We start from the raw sequence: 17,063 nt of genomic DNA on the forward strand, positions 1-17,063 counted from the left end.
AGTCGGCCCAGTCTCTATTTCAATTAATCCCATATGTTCTGTTATTTCGTTTACACGTTTCTCGTTTTACGCGGACCTCTACGGGTTCAATTGACCGCGTAAATGGAGACTATACTGTATATGTAAAATGTATAATTAAGTGAAAGAAAATTAAAAAGTTAAGAATGTGTCCATGAAATAAAAATGCAAGATTAAATAAGTGAAATATAAAATTTAATTTTCAAAGTGAAACGTAAGAAAGTCCATCAGATTTAAGGATACGATACTGCATCTACTTCTCAATCAGTGAACAGTGTAGTGTTTAATTTTACTTTACTATACAGTACTGTACTTGTTTTACTGTACAGTGAGTTCTGCTATAACGCGTGTTTTGATAACGCGAATTTGCTCTAACGCAATTTATGAATCAGGAACGATATTTGTATAACGCGAATGCTTGTTTGCTATAACGCGATTTTTGCTTACTATTTCTCCAATTTTGTGGTACGGTGGGTATGCTATAACAAATCTAATTGGCTCTAGAACCTTGTTCGTTATAGCATTCGTTTGTTATAGGATTAATCCGTTCCAGGCCCCCAAATACAACCACTTAACACTGAAAAATATATAAAATTGTAAAAATTGTAAAAAAGTGCATAAATATGCATCTAAACCCCTGAAATAAAGAATATCATTAATATTTGTAATAATAAAACAATAAATTAGAAAAAAAAATAAAAATTAAATTATGTTCGTTGTAGGAGTTTCGTTCGTTATAGCATTCTCAATTTTATAGGTAAAACTGTTCGTTATAGGAATATTCGTAGTAGGATCCGTTCATTATAGCATACCTCACTGTATTAACTGTGAATATAGTAAAGAAGAATATCAACAAGAAGCGTTCTGGTGATAGAATTCCCGGTGATGATCGTAAAAGAAAGGATATAACACTTGAAGAGAAGCTCGATTTTATCAACCTCAAAATCACCCTTCTCCCCCATCAAGTAAAGTGTTTCATTTACTGTGCTATCCTTTGTGTTAGGCTAACAACTAAATTTTTTCGATTTCGAGTAATCTGCACCCAACCCTATTTTCTCCATAAGCCCTGTTATTTCTATTACGCGATTTTCTATAACACGATATTTTACAAGAACACAATTATTGCGTAATAGCAGAACTACCTGTATGTATATTATACCTGTATTTTTTTACTATAATATATTAGCAATTGTAGACATTATGTTATTTTATTAGTCTTCTTAACCTCTGTGTTTCATTAGTTGTGTACATTATTTAGTGAATTTAGTCAATATTGTACAGTACAAGTACACTGCAATATTCCACATCCACGTAAGTATAAATACAAAGTTTACAATGTGATGTTCGGACAACATCCAATTCGGTTAACGTCATGTTTCCAAGAACGTATCTAGGACGTTAAGCGACGCATGACTGTAATTGCATTATGGTTTCATAGAGTAAATAAACTGTAGGGGTTTCCCTCTGGAAAACAAGGTTAATTTTTGTAAATGTAAGCAAAATAAAGTTTAAATTGTTGAAATAAAGAATAATCAATGGGTCACTCATGTCTTTAACAATTAAGCCCACTGACCTCAATCTCACGACAGAGCAAATTGGCGCTCATTTCATTGTGACATCGAGTCATGGACTCTCTACATAATCCACATTTCACTCAAATGACAAATGACAATAGCTATATCCTTACTATAATTAGGCCAATATATAAATACACCTCAGTATACTGTATTTTGGTACACAAATTATTATGGGTTATTGTCATATTTTATATCTTTGCATATGTGTGTGGAATTGGTTCCACAGTGACGTGGAACTAGGTCCAACAGGTTCACATCCATACGCTATGCGTGATTGTTTTTCACACTAGTAGACAATATTCCACGAAACGGCAACACTGTGCCTAATCCTGTCTCCACCACCACACACACCACCTATGTGAGTGTTGCCATGTCATATGTTTTGCTGTTTAAACAAAAATTGTATAATAGGTTGTATTATAATTCTAATACCTGTACCCTGTATATATAATAGAAAATGGGAATTTGAGGATGAGGCACTCAGGATCAGACATACTGTACTGTACTGTATTTGAATTTTCTTTTTTTCAATGTACTTAGATATTATCTTTCATCGGTGATATTTTTAAGAGAAAATGGAGAGGTTTTAGGGCACACGATTTTTTTTTTTCAAATATTTTTTTTTTTTTTTCTGGTGGACATACTCCTTAAACATAGTTTTAGCTTGTCCCTGTCATACACCACAGCAACAACTTTCCCATATTTCAAGATAGCCATACGAATATGGGTGAGGCAACCTTCTCACCTGAGCTGGCATAGCTTTTTGTTCTTACCTCGTCAGCTTTCCTTTGGCATTTTTTACATTGTAAATGGTCAACATGCCTGCACCATTTTCTTCCATAAACAATTTCACAGGCACACGCTTTTCCAGTTTGTTAAAAATGTCTAATTTTTCTTTTATGGACAGTCTTTTCACTGTACCTCTTCTCAACCCCTTGGAGCCACAGGGTTTTTCTGTAGCTTTCGGTAGTGTACAGATGCAGTGTAACACGAAAGCAACAGTATGCAAACACTGTCCACTCTGCTATCCACAGTATCATATTATGTACAATACTGTACTCTCACTTACTGAATGTAAATTACAGCACAGGTATCCCTTGTTTAACATTCATTCACTTAGCGATACTTCCGCTTAACAATAAAAAAATTTTAACAGCCGTTCTTGTTTAACAATTAGTCAAAATTTGGTTTAGCAATGTTCAACTCACTGGGAAAAACTGGGGATTCTCTGCTCCAAGATTACATTATCACTGTACAATACTGTACTGTACTCTGATGTGGCTTAGAAATAAAGAAAATATAAAATAAAATTACAAAATAAGAAAAATGAAGAGGATGCATGTGTATGTGTGTGTGTGGGAAGTGTATATGGAATTGAGGCAGTGAGCTGTAACTACAGCCGGCCCCACACTCCCTCCCCTCTATGTGACGTTACAGCAGTCACACGTGTTTCTTGAGTCAGCTGGGTGACTGCCCAGCTGAACTGTGTCACATGTAACTGCACTGTACCAGTAAATACTGCATTGCCATTTGGTAATAATTTCACTGCACATAGGACACAGGAGACAGAGAACAGCTGAGATCCCCAACTCCTCACCCCCTTCCCAGATCTGTGTGCTAACTCCTGTATACAAAGAAATGTTTCTTCACTTTATGTTTTTGAACTTATGCTTTTTATTGCAGTGTGTGCATGTAACAGTTAAAAAAATAAGAAAATTATGTATATCAGCCTGAAATTACGAGTTGAACAATATCATAACTCACAACTCACAATCACTCACTCTGAGTACTACTGGGTGGCACAGACAGTGCAGTGCCTCCACGAGCCCATGCTTATGATCACTTGCCAAACATACACACCCATACTCATAATTTTTCTTATTTTATAGTTTTATATTATATTTTCTTTATTTCTAAGCTACATTAGAGTATTGTAATGATTATTGCACAACTTTTATAGTTTCATTACATGTTCATTGAGACTTTTAAAATTTACCAAAAAATGCACAAAACCTGTTACTAATTTCAGTAAAAATTTCTAATGCCATTTATTTTGGGAATCAATTATTTTTACCCCTACAAATTTTAAGGAATTAATTAACCACCTTTTCAGGTATGATTCTTCAAAACTAAAAATTGTAAAAAATCTAAAATTTCAAACCATTCAACTTTTAAAAGTGTAGAGCAAGGGTTATGTTCCACTACACTGCTTTCATTAAGTGAATTTTGTTCATGAAAACCATTTTTCCCATATAAATTAATGTAATAAGGGGGATGCATTCCTGTACTAAGCTCTGACATAATAATTGCAACACATCAAAATAATGCAGGTAAAAACAATAAAACGTCAACTGATCAGCTGACGGGCTAGTCTGCCAACTCGGTAATCTGTTCTACGTTTACATTCATTTCCAGTAGAGTAAATATCAATAAAGTTGTGCTCTTTAATATTTTTGCATGTTTTATATTAAAATTATTTGTCATTTTAACATTTATTTAACATATTGATAATATATGCATTACAGGGAACTAGTTTTTGTGTGCCCATCAAATGCTTGGGTCACCCACAAGGCGTCAGTTGGGCTTTGAAAACAGTGGAGTGAACATCTATTTTGTTGATGTCTTGAATATTTATGCATTTTTATTTAAATTATTGGTCATTCTGTACTTTAGTTAACATATTGATAATATATAGTGCAGTGTTGATTTAAATAAAATAATCTTGAATTACACCTAGTGAACTTAAAATTTGATTGGTGAAATGACAGCATCAAGCATGGGTCCCTTGAAAGGTGATTTCTCCTCCATCCCCACTTCCTTCTCTTCTCCTTTCTCCTCCACCCCCCACTTCTAATTCTCATCATCATCATCAACAACCAGGAACCCTCTACATACACACCTCAAAGTAAGTGTACTTTACTGCATTTTTTTTTTTTTTACTTTGTATGTACTTTTCAGTGAGCTGAAACCAATTACCCAATATCCCATTGAAACAATGGATTCGGTTAACAAAATTTTTGGTTAACGAACAACCTTCTGGAACAAATTGTTTGTTAACCGAGGGACCACTGTACAGTATATGAAAAATTCATTGACCATCTTTCAAGAATTACAACAAATATTTTTTCTTGTTCATCTCTATCAATTAAATTATTAAACAAAAATTACCCCAAAGCACAAAAATGATGCAGACCAATATTCCCTAAACATGTACAGTACAGTATACACAGGGCAACAATGGTCTTTCAGCCCTGAAAATCTATATTTTTTTCTTAATTTCTTTAAATGGGTACCAGCACTACTGTACAGTAAGTACTGTACTAGTATTACTGCCACAAAAATTTAATCCTTTACTTATGAATACTTTATTTAGAAATTACTAAAAAGTTTAAGTACAGTAATATGAAATAAAACTTTGGTCTCATTTTTCAAAAATTTTATTTCAGTATATTTAAAATATATCTCATATTTTTTTACTATATATTTTTTTCATTCATTAAACCTATCTTGGCACTTTTACAGATTTCTCTAATGCTACTGGAAGGGGGCAAAACCCTTGGATAAAACAACGTGTATTTTACCACAGAATTGTTGGCTATGGTTATCAATAATCTAAACATTCTTTTTCTTAGAGGTCCTGTAGATAACAATACAATACTAAATGCTTCTGTACACTAGAGAGTATGTATAAATTGTATGTAGCCAGACTGGCCTTGATCACAAATGGGCTACAGTCACTGAGCTTTATCTCTTATTGGTCTTACACAGACTTGAACTTCACAATGCTCTTTGAAGACTTTTTTCAAGTTTGTTATCTCTGTTATCTCTGTTGCACTTAGGTACAGTATTTTATTCTGGTTAATGCCAGATGATTTTATTCAGCTGAGACAAACCCCTGCCCCTGTAAAGGTTAATTTCCCACATCATTTACTTTACAATTTTCCCATCTTTGTTTCTGTTTTATTTCATAAGGATCACCTGCATATTTTTTCACAGGTTAACTTTATGACTGCTGCCCTAAGACATTAGCCGGATGTACAAGATTTATATTACATATGCACTAAGAGTGGTGTGAGGAGTTTTTAACAACCATTTTATCCATTCCCTTACTGTGGATGCAGGAAAATTCATGTGATACCAAATGATGATTAAAGAGAACAAATGCTAATAACTTGATGTATTAACAAATGTGCTAAGGTTAAGAATTGTGACATCAATCCAAAGTACAAAAAGATCTGAACAGTAACATAAGATCAAGCATGTCATTCAAAATGGTTAACTCAAGAGCCACACAAAAACCCAAAAGTTAACTGACAGCTATTCACAAACAGCCAGGGAAAGAATATATCTGATATATATTAATTCTACAACCATTACCACTCAAGATGCACAGGATACTTCCCATCAAGGCACGCTGTACAGTGGCCTGACGGTGTACCAGTTTTACTTATGACTCCATTCTTCACTGCTGTCACAAGGCCCTCAATACTTAGGTATGCCAAGCTGTTTGCTCCTGAAAATACAAAGATCAATTGTATCATTATTTAATATCAGAAGAGAAATATCACAATATATTCTTCATCATTAGACAAACTCAGACTTTACAGTTCCTTGATATAACTACAGCCTCAGTTTCTCTCCTATGGACTGCCAGCTACAACTTTTCATTGGTTATGATAAATGTCAGCTTGCAAGCAATTTAAGTGTTTTCTTTTTCAACACAAGTACTGTATTGCTAATTATATTTACATGGGATATAAATTCATAATTACTGTATTACAGGAAGCATTCAAAAATGAAAAAAACATATACAGTTGGTACCCAATTTCCAAACAGTACTAGATCTTACCAATAAAACTTGCAAGTTCATCTGGATGCTTCTTATTGGCAATGAGTTCTCCTCGAGTTGGAATGTTAATGCCCATGTAGCACGGATGGTGGATGGGAGGTGACGCAATACGTATATGGACCTGATGATTAAGGTATCATTAATAGGGTTCACCAAAAAATATATATATAAATTGGATAATACTGTACTAGTTTATTTCTCAATTGCAGGCAAATTACTGGAAGCAATAATTTAAAACTCGATTCAAAATCACCTGGAGAAGCACAAGTTGATCAATGATTCCCAACATTGCTTCACAAGCGGGTGTTCATGTCTAACTAATCTATTAACATTCTTTCCAGCTGTTTTTGAATCAGTGGACGAAGGGCATGACTATGATGTGGTATATTGTAACTTTAGCAAAGCCTTCAACAGAGTTCCCCACGAAAGACTAATAAGAAAAGTGGAGGCTCATGGCATTGGAGATATTCTAAAATGGATTAGTGCGTGGTTACAGGACAGAAAACAGCGAGTGAGCATTAACGGCACTAAATCCGATTGGAGTAACGTCACAAGGCTCAGTACTTGGACAATTATTATTCATTATATACATAAACGACATAGATATCGGCATAGACAGCAACATAAGTAAATTTGCTGATGACACTAAAATAGGGTGTGTAATTAAATCTGACGAGGACTCCACAAAACTACAGGAAGATCTAAAAAAAAAATTTTGAATGGTCTGAAAAATGGTGGATGAAATTCAATATAGTACTTAGTCTAGGAGATGTAAACAGAGAAACCAGATATCAAATGAACAATGATGTTATAGAGAAGTCCGAATGTGAGAAAGATTTAGAAGTAATGATAAGTAGGAATCTTAAGCCAAGTAAACAATGCGTATTTGCTCGAAACAAGGCTAATAAAGTACTTGGGTTCATACAAAGGAGTGCTAGTTACAAAACTACAGATGTCATCCTGAAATTATATCTTGCGCTTGTGAGACCTCACTTGGATTACGCAGTTCAATTCTAGTCACCGTATTACAAAATGGATATAGAATCCCAAGAAGAAATTCAGAGGAGAATGACAAGACTAATCCCAGGCATTAGGAACCTCAAGTACAGAGAAAGGTTAAAGCATCTTAATTTTCACTCCCTCGAGAGATGTAGAGTGAGGGGCGATATGATAGAGGTGTATAAATGGAAGTTAGGGCTAAACAAAGGGGACATAACAAAAGTACGTACTCAAACTATCCAACCAGGAGCGAACTCATAACAATGGTTTTATTTTAGATAAATTTAGATTTAGGCACAAAAAAGGTAAACATTGGTTTGGAAATAGAGTAGTAGATGAATGGAACAAGTTACCAAACATCATTGTTGACTCGAATACGATGGATAGCTTCAAACATAGGTTGGATGGATATATGAGCAATAGGGGTTGGGTGTAAATGGGACTGCCCAGTATGGGCCAATAAGCCCACTGCAGTTTCCTCCATTCTTATGTTCTTATGTACTATATAAAATGTTAACCAGCAAATGGTAATACATGTACAGTATCTCAATATCTCCATTAGCTGAAACCTTTGATCCCCAGAACTTTCCAGCACCCAGAAGAAAAACAATTTGAATATTCTGAGAAATTCCAAGAAAATCTCTCTGTTCTGAGTGTTCAAATGAATATCCGAACGATTACATCATGTACCCACATGTGCCGAGCATGCGGGTGGGTAGGCTCAAGAGTGCTCGTGCGCTACGATTGGCTACTACTGTTATGTGACTGCATGGGATGCCGATGATTGGCTGATGTATCTTTCAGCCTATCTCCTCCAACTCTAGCATCATGACACTCTTAGTTCATTGTCTGCTACCACTGTACAGCTTGTTCGCTCGCTCACTGCTGTTTTTGCATACAATCAGTGTTGTGCAGTACTGTACATTACTCGACCAGCACATAGTCAGCCAAGAATACCATTATAGCAGTGTTATGACAAAAATATAATACAGTTACTTCTACTGTACTGTACACTCATTAAGTGCAAAAGGACCATATGTACAGTACTGTATATAGCAGAGTGGGCAGTATATGACTACTGTATGCTAGTGTGTAGAGGGTTATGTACAGTAAACAATGTTTGTACAGTCCCCCCCAAAAGTATTGCTAGAATTTTCGTCGTTAAATTTTGAAACTCTAGATGAAATGCTTTGATACGATCCCCAGTGCATCATCATAAGTTGGTACACCTGCATGCCATATCAGCAAAAGCTAGAGATGGGGAGTAGGATTGAGGGAGGGGGTTGTCCTTGTACAGTATGTGTCATGGGCACATTTGCATGGCTAGTATATTAATATCCACACTTACTCATATTATGCTCTGCCGTTCACAAAACATGTGTAAACTAATGAGTTGCTCCCTTTAAAGAAACTTGTTTTCTCTAGTGAGTCCGTCCATTTTCTCTATCTCCTGAAGTGCTCTCTATAACGCAGATTTAAATTTACAATGTAACCTGTATGGGTGAGTAGCCATAAGTCAGATATACCTACTATGAGCTGAACCATTTAAGATGTATTGAGTATATGCTGAAGACTTCATCAATATTTGTGTGTAGAGTAAATTGTATAAACACAAATGTGTATTAACTACAAAGCAAACAGCTGAGATCATTGTTTGCTTTTCATGAAGTTACGAGATATCAATGATTTGGTATAGAGAGAAGACCTTAATTAATTGTTTGGAGAAGGTCAGGTATTTTTGTGTGGTGCAGTGACCTTAATAATTGCTTGGTGTAGGTCAGCTATTTTCGTATTGTGACGGAATGTAATATTTTTATATTAAGGAATAAATTAGATAAATTCTTGGTAGGTGCTTCAACCTTCCTTCCACTCTCAACTTGATTAATGAAAAACACGAACTGACAGTGCCTGGATTGCTCTGACAGCTACCTCAAAAACACTACACATACTGTCCTTTGGTCTGGTGGCAGCAATCTTAAGCTAAGATGTAAGTTAAGTACTCCGAGAATTAAGTGATCACACTAAAGGGCAGTATAAGGCAGCAGAAGGAATAAATAAAGTAAGTAAGAAACTGAAAGAAATAATTACTTTGAGAAGTTGAATTAGAAAATAAAAATTTGAACCCAGTAGAAAGAAAATACAGTAATAATAAAAAATAAATAATAAACCTCGCCCTTATATATGACATAATGGATACTTCAATACAACAAGAAATCCATTAACCTACTGTATATTAATGTATGTCTTGTGATGGGTAGAAGCAAGGCATATGTAAACAAGCCATTGACTGATCATTACAATACCACTGAAATAAACATTAAATAGAAATATTTCGGAACATCATAACCGAGAATGAGACAGACCTCAAAACGGACATTTCACCATTACGTCGTTGTAGTAACAGAGTTTCATTCTTACAGTACCGAGTTTCACAATATGCTTACTCACGTTGTTTACGATATGTCTGATTTATGAAGAGTGACTATACAAATAGTACTTGATATTAGAGTGAACAGCTACAGCAATACTGTATACAGTATATCTGTGTACATGGGATCTGCCATGTTACTGATATGTAAACTGCATTGGTTTAACATCCAAAAAAGGTTTCAAATCAAGGTCTTGCAGGCCAGAAGCCCCCATCCACCTATAGCAGGGGTCACCAAACTACGGCCTGCGGGCCGGATCCCAAGTCTTCCCCAGCTCGTGGTAGCTCAAAACTACACTCTGACGTTACCAGAGCTTTCATTCTGGCTTGCAAGTATTGAACAGAATGATTATGCGGCCCGCACTTGTCATTCTTTCAGTTATCCGGCCCACTGTGAAAAAAGTTTGGTGACCCCTGACCTATAGTAAGGCATTTGTGGTTGTAAGTTTCAGTGCGGCACCAGTTGTTTCATGGAGCCTAACCCATCGTGATACTGTGGGCTCGCTCACCCCAGTTTGCCTTGTTATCTCAGCATTAGGTAACTTAAGTATACCATCATTGTGAAGAGCAATGATAGCATCTCTCACATATTGCGATGTCTCCCCGATAATTCCTCACTCCATTCGATGTAAGATACTGTTGACGACTGGCATGGCATTGGTATCCATTTATGACATCCACTCTGACTCGTGTAATATAATATGATCTGAAGCCTCGGAGGATTCACATTGTTCAAAACATATACTATATACTCATTCATGCTCAAATCTCACAGATGTAGAACTACCAACTGTTCGTTGAGTAACAATGCTCGGAAACCCTCGAATCACATCAATCCCATGGCTAACAATACTTTTTTGGGGGACTGTACAATCCCTCCTTCATGGAGGATGAGAGGAGAGTGACAGTCAGCAACACCTGCTACAGTAGATGGTACATGACAAAGGCAGGCCATCATGTATCATCATATCACCATTTGGCCTGCCTGCATCACAAGCTCAAGATGACAGTACAGTATCTGCTGTATCTGCTAGTGAGTACAGTGATCCCTCGGTTAACGAGCGCCTCGGTTAACGAGATTTCGGTTAACGAGTTACCTTCCATAAGATTCTTTACTTCGGTTAACGAGTTTCTTACGAACCGACCTTAACAAGTTTTCGCTTGCACTTGGCGGTCAACCAGCTGTAGTATTAGTCCGTCAATACAGTAATCAGTTCTAGGGCTTAAATTCCTTACTATTTTAGTAAATATCAAGAAGTTTATACTATTCAATAATTTTAAAAGTTTAATATTAAATTTTTCAGTCATTTTAACAATTATTGAACATAATTGAAGGTAAAGTGACTAGCTTTATGCGCGCCATCCAGCCTCTCAACACACCATACAGGCATCAGTCTTGTGTCTTTTCAGTGGAGGTAACATCTTGCTTGAGACTCTCTTCAACTAAATGCTTTTTTTCTGTGTTTGCAAGCAAATTATTGGTCTTTTTGAAATTTATTTTACATATTGACAATATATTATGCAGTGCAGTGTTGATTTCAAGAAAATAATCTTGAATTACACCAAGAGAACTAAAATTTTATGGGTGAAATGGTGCCATGGGGTGACTTCTCTTCCACCCCAATGCCTTCTCTTCTCCCTTCTCCTCCACCCCCATTCTAATTCCCATCATCATCATCATCATCATCCAGGAGCCTTCTACATACACATCTCAAAGTAAGTGTACTTTTCTAAATTTTTTGTTGAATTTAGGCAATTTTCGGTGAGCTGGAACCAATTACCCAAAAACCCATTGAAACAATGGTTTCGGTTAACGAGTTTTTCGGTTAACGAGCAACCTTCTAGAACGGATTGTGCTCGTTAACCGAGAGACCACTGTACAGTTTAGTGTATACAGTAGTATAGTTTGTTTATTTACAATATACTATATGTGTACAGTAGTGTTTGCATAAGTAAATACTGTTGTGTCTGTTTGACTGCAGTTAAGCCTCCATAGTTTAGATGCGGAAATATTCACCAATGCCCGGGAAAATTCCGTAGATGCCCAATTTTTTCTGCCGCTAAAATAATTTGTCTCAATACACAGAAATCTCTCAAACCCAGAAAAGCTCTGCACCAACAGTTCCAGCTAACGGAACAGTGGATGGTGTGGAAAAACTATGCTTCTGCACTGAGAAATAAAAAAATAAATAAAAAATCACACTTCTTGGCAAAAATATAGGTAAAACTGGAGATTTATACCGTAAAAGGTCACATTATTATACATACATGGGGATCTCATTATATGACAATTCGATGATACGAGGTTAAGGAATTTGCACATTATATTTGCTGTACGAGCGATATTGTTCGATGATACGAGAAGCGAGTACAGTGACCACTGGGGTTAGTTATACTACAGACTTTTTTCCTGTGAAAAAGGCATAATTTTGAGCAACACATTACTGTACACACTTTGTACTCAAATGTATTACACTAAAAGACAAATTTTTATCTCTTGTGCAAAACTAAGTGATGTTTATACTCAAATTAATGAGCATCTTACAAGGATTCCAGCAATGCAAGTTATATTCTGCTAAATCTAGTAGGCGACATTTTATAAAATAAAAACTTTAAGCCTAAAACCACCTTCACCCTTGGGTGGGAGGATGGGGGAGGGGGAGGTGAGGTGTTGGTAGCCGGGCTGCAAAGGTTACCTTGTGCATATTTATCAGTCATATAGAGGGAGTTAAGGGTTTTGCTTATAAAATGTCACTGAATTGACTTGGAAGAATATAACTCATATTGCTGGAATTCTTGGAAGACAGTGATTCATTTGAGTACAAACATCTCATAGTTTACGCTAGACATAAAATTTATGTAGCTTACTTAGTACATTTGAGTGCAGGTTTGCCCTGAAGATTCATTCTCATGACGTAGATGCGCAGAGATGTGTTTGTGAGCCACTCCGCCAGGCCTCACACCCCTCCCTACCGTCCTCCCCCAGTCACCCTCTTCCTTCTCCAGTGTTCGAATCTGCTACAGTAGATCGTCGATATAACACGAGATATGTTCCAAGAGAGGTCGCTTTAAACCGAATTCGCACTAAATCGAAGTGTTGTTTCAATGGAATAATTTAGTTTGGTACTTGAGAGAAACAAAATACTAAAAAGACTGAGAGTCTGCCCAGATGCACCTCAGCCCATCTCCTAGAATAAACAAAACATTGTTTTTTGTAGTATTAAGTTAAAACAAACAATCATAAATCAACACAGCTAAAATTATGGGACGTGAAATGGTCTGTTTACTAGCGATCAGCTGATGGGAAGATGGGGGGAGGTGAGGTGAGGTGATACATTTGACAGCTGATGCCAAGGTCTAGTGCTTATTTATTTATCTGTCCTTAAGAGTGACTAAGTTTTTCTCTTATAAAATGTCACTGAACTGACATGGGAAAATATAATTAACATTGCTGGAATTCTTATAAGATAGTGATTAGTTTGAATATATACATGCCATAGTTCGCATTAGACATACAAATTTTAGTTTTAATTAATTTTATACAAAGGGATAAATTTTTTATCTCTTGTACAAAATATATGACATTTATACAGTGGGGTATGCTATAACGAACGGATCCTACTACGAATATTCCTATAACGAACAATTTTACCTATAAAATTGAGAATGCTATAACGAACGCAACTCCTACAACGAACGCAGATGAATACGGGACTATTTCGCCTGGCGCATGAATATTGTTGTACCGCGACCCACAACAAGAGCGTCAGGCGCCATCTTTGTCTCATTGTGTAGCCAGTGCACCACTGTTATTGTTGAAATTTCGTCTTTTGATGTGGAAATTCGCATTATTTGTATAACTATTTTGTTATACAAGTATACAATTGTAACAATGAATCGTCCAAAGCGAGTGAGAAAGCTAATAACCCTTGAAACTAAGAAAGAAATTATAAAGAAACGTGAGAATGGAAGAAGCATTGCGAAACTTAGTGATGAATATGGGATGGCTAAATCGACTATATGTACGATTTTGAAGAATAAAGAGGAGTTAAAAACTGTGCAAGTGGCTAAGGGAATCTTTAGACTTAGCAAAGCAAAGTGTAATGTGATTGAAGAGATGGAAAATTTACTCTTAGTGTGGATAAAGGAGAAAGAAATGGCAGGTGGTAACATTAGTGAAGCTATAATTTGTGAGAAGGCTAAACAATTGTTTGAGGACCTTAAAGCCAAGACTCCCAGTGGAAGTGATAGTGATGTGCCAGTGTTTAGGGGTACCTGCATGCTGAATAACACTAAGGTAAGATAAAGTACCGTATTTTTTACATTTTCCACAGAATTTTTTCAGTGTTAAGTGGTTGTATTTGGGGGCCTGGAACGGATTAATCCTATAACGAATGAATGCTATAACGAACGAAGTTCTGGAACCAATTACGTTCGTTATAGCATACCCCACTGTATTCAAATTATTAGCTGTCTTGCAAGGATTCTAGCAATGCAAATTATATTCTCCTAACTTTAGTCTGTGATATTATATAAGATAAAAACTATAAGCCTATAACCACCCAACCCTGGGAAGATGGGGGGCGGGGTGAGGAGGGAGGTGATAGTGACATGTTTGACAGTTGGGGCCGAAGGTCTAGTGAAGTATTTATTTGTTTATTCCTTTAGATTGAGTTTTGGTTTTTTGCTTATAAAATGTCACAGAAGTGACCAGGGAGAATATAATTTACTTTGCTGGAATTCTTATAAGATAGTGATTAATTTGAATATAATCATGCTATAGTTTGCACAAGACAAAAATTTTAGTAATCATTTAGTACATTATTTTGAGTACATGTACAGCTTTGCCCTTAGGACAGTGTAGCGTGCCCAGAGAAACATTAGGCGTGAATTTTAAAATATGATGCGCCAGATTGACTCGTGCAAAAAGGAAAGATTCACTTTAAATTAAAACATTGTCCTTAATTGTGGGTGTCGCTTTCAATCAATAATCTTAAATTGAATCGCTTTAAATCACGTTCTACTGTATCCCAGTTTGTCCGCTCGTACTGAATCACATTTATTTACTGTCCCTCCGTTATCTGAGTTTTTGCTATATGAGCAGACTTGTATCATCAAGATTTTACTTTAAATGATACCACCCCCGTGGTCAAGAAAAATCAAATTTATGTTTTATGGCCCAAAAACCCCAAACTGACCGAAGAAAACAAGAAATGTGAGTAAAAGTGACAACTCGTTTAAGTGCTAATTGGCATTTAAATCCTGGGCTGGTGCAGTATTGCCAAGCTAACTGACTCCCAGTCCTGTCACAATACTTCTGGTCGGCCTTGCAACCATGTATATATACATAATATTTTTTTTTTTTTTTATGCAAAAAAAAATAAAAATAATTTGATTATAGCAGCATAATAAATGAACCTAAAAAATATTTTGCAATAAACGTATGGATGTTTTTTATTACAAGCGACAACACTGCACACTCAAGGTCGGCAGGGGTATTTTCCGTCCCTCACGTTTTAATTTCTTTATATTTAGACTATTATGGCAACATGCAGTGTAGGAGGGAGGAAGAAGTGTGGGAGGGAGGAAGAACTGTGGGAGGGAGGAAGAACTGTGGGAGGGAGGAAGAAGAAGTGAGAGGGAGGGAAGGGAAGTGTGGGAGGGAGGAAGAAGTGTGGGAGGGAGGAAGAACTGTGGGGAGGAGGAGGAAGAACTGTGGGAGGGAGGGAAGAAGTGTGGGGAGGGAGGGAAGAAGTGAGGGAGGGAGGAAGAACTGTGGGAGGAGGAAGAAGTGTGGGAGGGAGGAGGAAGGAGTGAGGGAGGGAGGGAAGAGTGAGGGAGGGAGGAAGAAGTGAGGGAGGGAGGGAAAAAGGAGTGGGGAGGGAGGAAGAAGTGAGGGAGGGAGGAAGAAGTGTGGGAGGGAGGAAAGGGAGTGAGGGGAGGGGAGGGAGAAGGGTGTGGGGAGAGGAGGAAGAACTGTGGGAGGGAGGAAGAAGTGTGTGAGGGAGGAAGAGTGTGGGAGGGAGGGGAAGAAGTGTGGGAGGGAGGAAGAAGTGAGGGAGGGAAGAAGTGAGGGAGGAGGGAAGAGTGAGGGAGGGAGGGAAGGGGAGGGAGGAAGAAGTGTGGGGGAGGAAGAACTGTGGGAGGGGAGGAAGAAGTGTGGGGAGGGAAGAAGTGAGGGAGGGAGGAAAGGGGTGTGGGAGGGAGGAAGAGACGATGGGAGGGGAGGAAGAAGTGTGAGGGAGGGGGAGGAAGAGATGTGGGAGGGGGAGAGGAAGAAGATGTGGGGAGGGAGGAAGAAAGAGAGTGGGGGAGGGAGGGAAAGAGGGTGGGGAGGAAGAAGGAGGTGGGAGGGGGAGGGAAGGGGTGTGTGAGGGAGGGAGGAAAGAGAGTGTGGGAGGGAGGAAGAGTGGGGAGGAGGAGGGAAGAAGTGTGGGAGGGAGGAAGGGGGTGTGGGGAGGGAGGGAAGAAGTGAGGGGAGAGGGAAGAGAGGTGTGTGAGGGAGGAAGAAGTGTGGGAGGGGAGGGAAGAGTGAGGGGGAGGGGGAGGAAGGGGGTGTGGGGAGGGAGAGGGAAGTGTGGGAGGGAGGGGAAGAAGGGGTGTGGGAGGAGGGAAGAGTGAGGGGGAGGGAGGAAGAATGTGGGAGAGGGAGGAAGAAGTGTGTGAGGGAGGAAGGGGAGTGAGGGAGGAGGGAAGAAGTGTGGGAGGGGAGAGGGAAGAATGTGGGGAGGGAGGAAGAAAGTGAGGGAGGGAGGAAGAAGTGTGGGAGGGAGGAAGAAGTGAGGAGGAGGGAAAAAGGAGTGTGGGAGGGAGGAGGAAAAGAATGGGAGGGGGGAGGAAGGGAGGTGTGGAGGGGAGGGAGGAAAGAGATGTGGGAGGGGGAGGAAGAAGTGAGGGGAGGGAGGGAGGAAGAAGTGTGGGAGGGAGGAAGAAGTGTGGGAGGGGAGGAAGAAGTGTGTGAGGGGAGGGAGGAAGAAGTGGGAGGGGAGGAAGAAGTGGGGGGAGGGGAGGAGGAAGTGGAGGGAGGAGGAAGGGGAGGGAGGAAGAAGGTGGGGAGGGAGGGAGAAGAAGTGGGAGGGAGGAAGAAGTGTGGGAAGGAGGGAGGAAGAAGGGAGGAGGGAGGAAGAAGGTGAGGGAGGGAAGAAGAAGTGTGGAGGGAGGAAGACGGGGGAGGGAGGAGCTAGTGTTGGAG

General features: G+C 38.4%; 1 protein-coding gene across 1 annotated transcript in view; it reads right to left on the reverse strand.

Annotated features, from left to right (window-relative positions):
* Positions 1-5,016: 5,016 nt before the first annotated feature.
* The window catches only part of LOC121865980 (amidophosphoribosyltransferase-like), a 45,992-nt gene continuing 33,945 nt past the window's right edge, over positions 5,017-17,063 (reverse strand). The window contains 2 exon segments of the mRNA XM_042365557.1: positions 5,017-6,108; positions 6,445-6,565. Coding sequence (XP_042221491.1) covers positions 5,969-6,108; positions 6,445-6,565 — 261 coding nt within the window. The 3' untranslated portion in view covers positions 5,017-5,968.

The sequence above is a fragment of the Homarus americanus genome, unplaced genomic scaffold (genome assembly GCF_018991925.1).
Source record: "Homarus americanus isolate GMGI-L3 unplaced genomic scaffold, GMGI_Hamer_2.0 scaffold32583, whole genome shotgun sequence".
NCBI lineage: Eukaryota > Metazoa > Arthropoda > Malacostraca > Decapoda > Nephropidae > Homarus > Homarus americanus.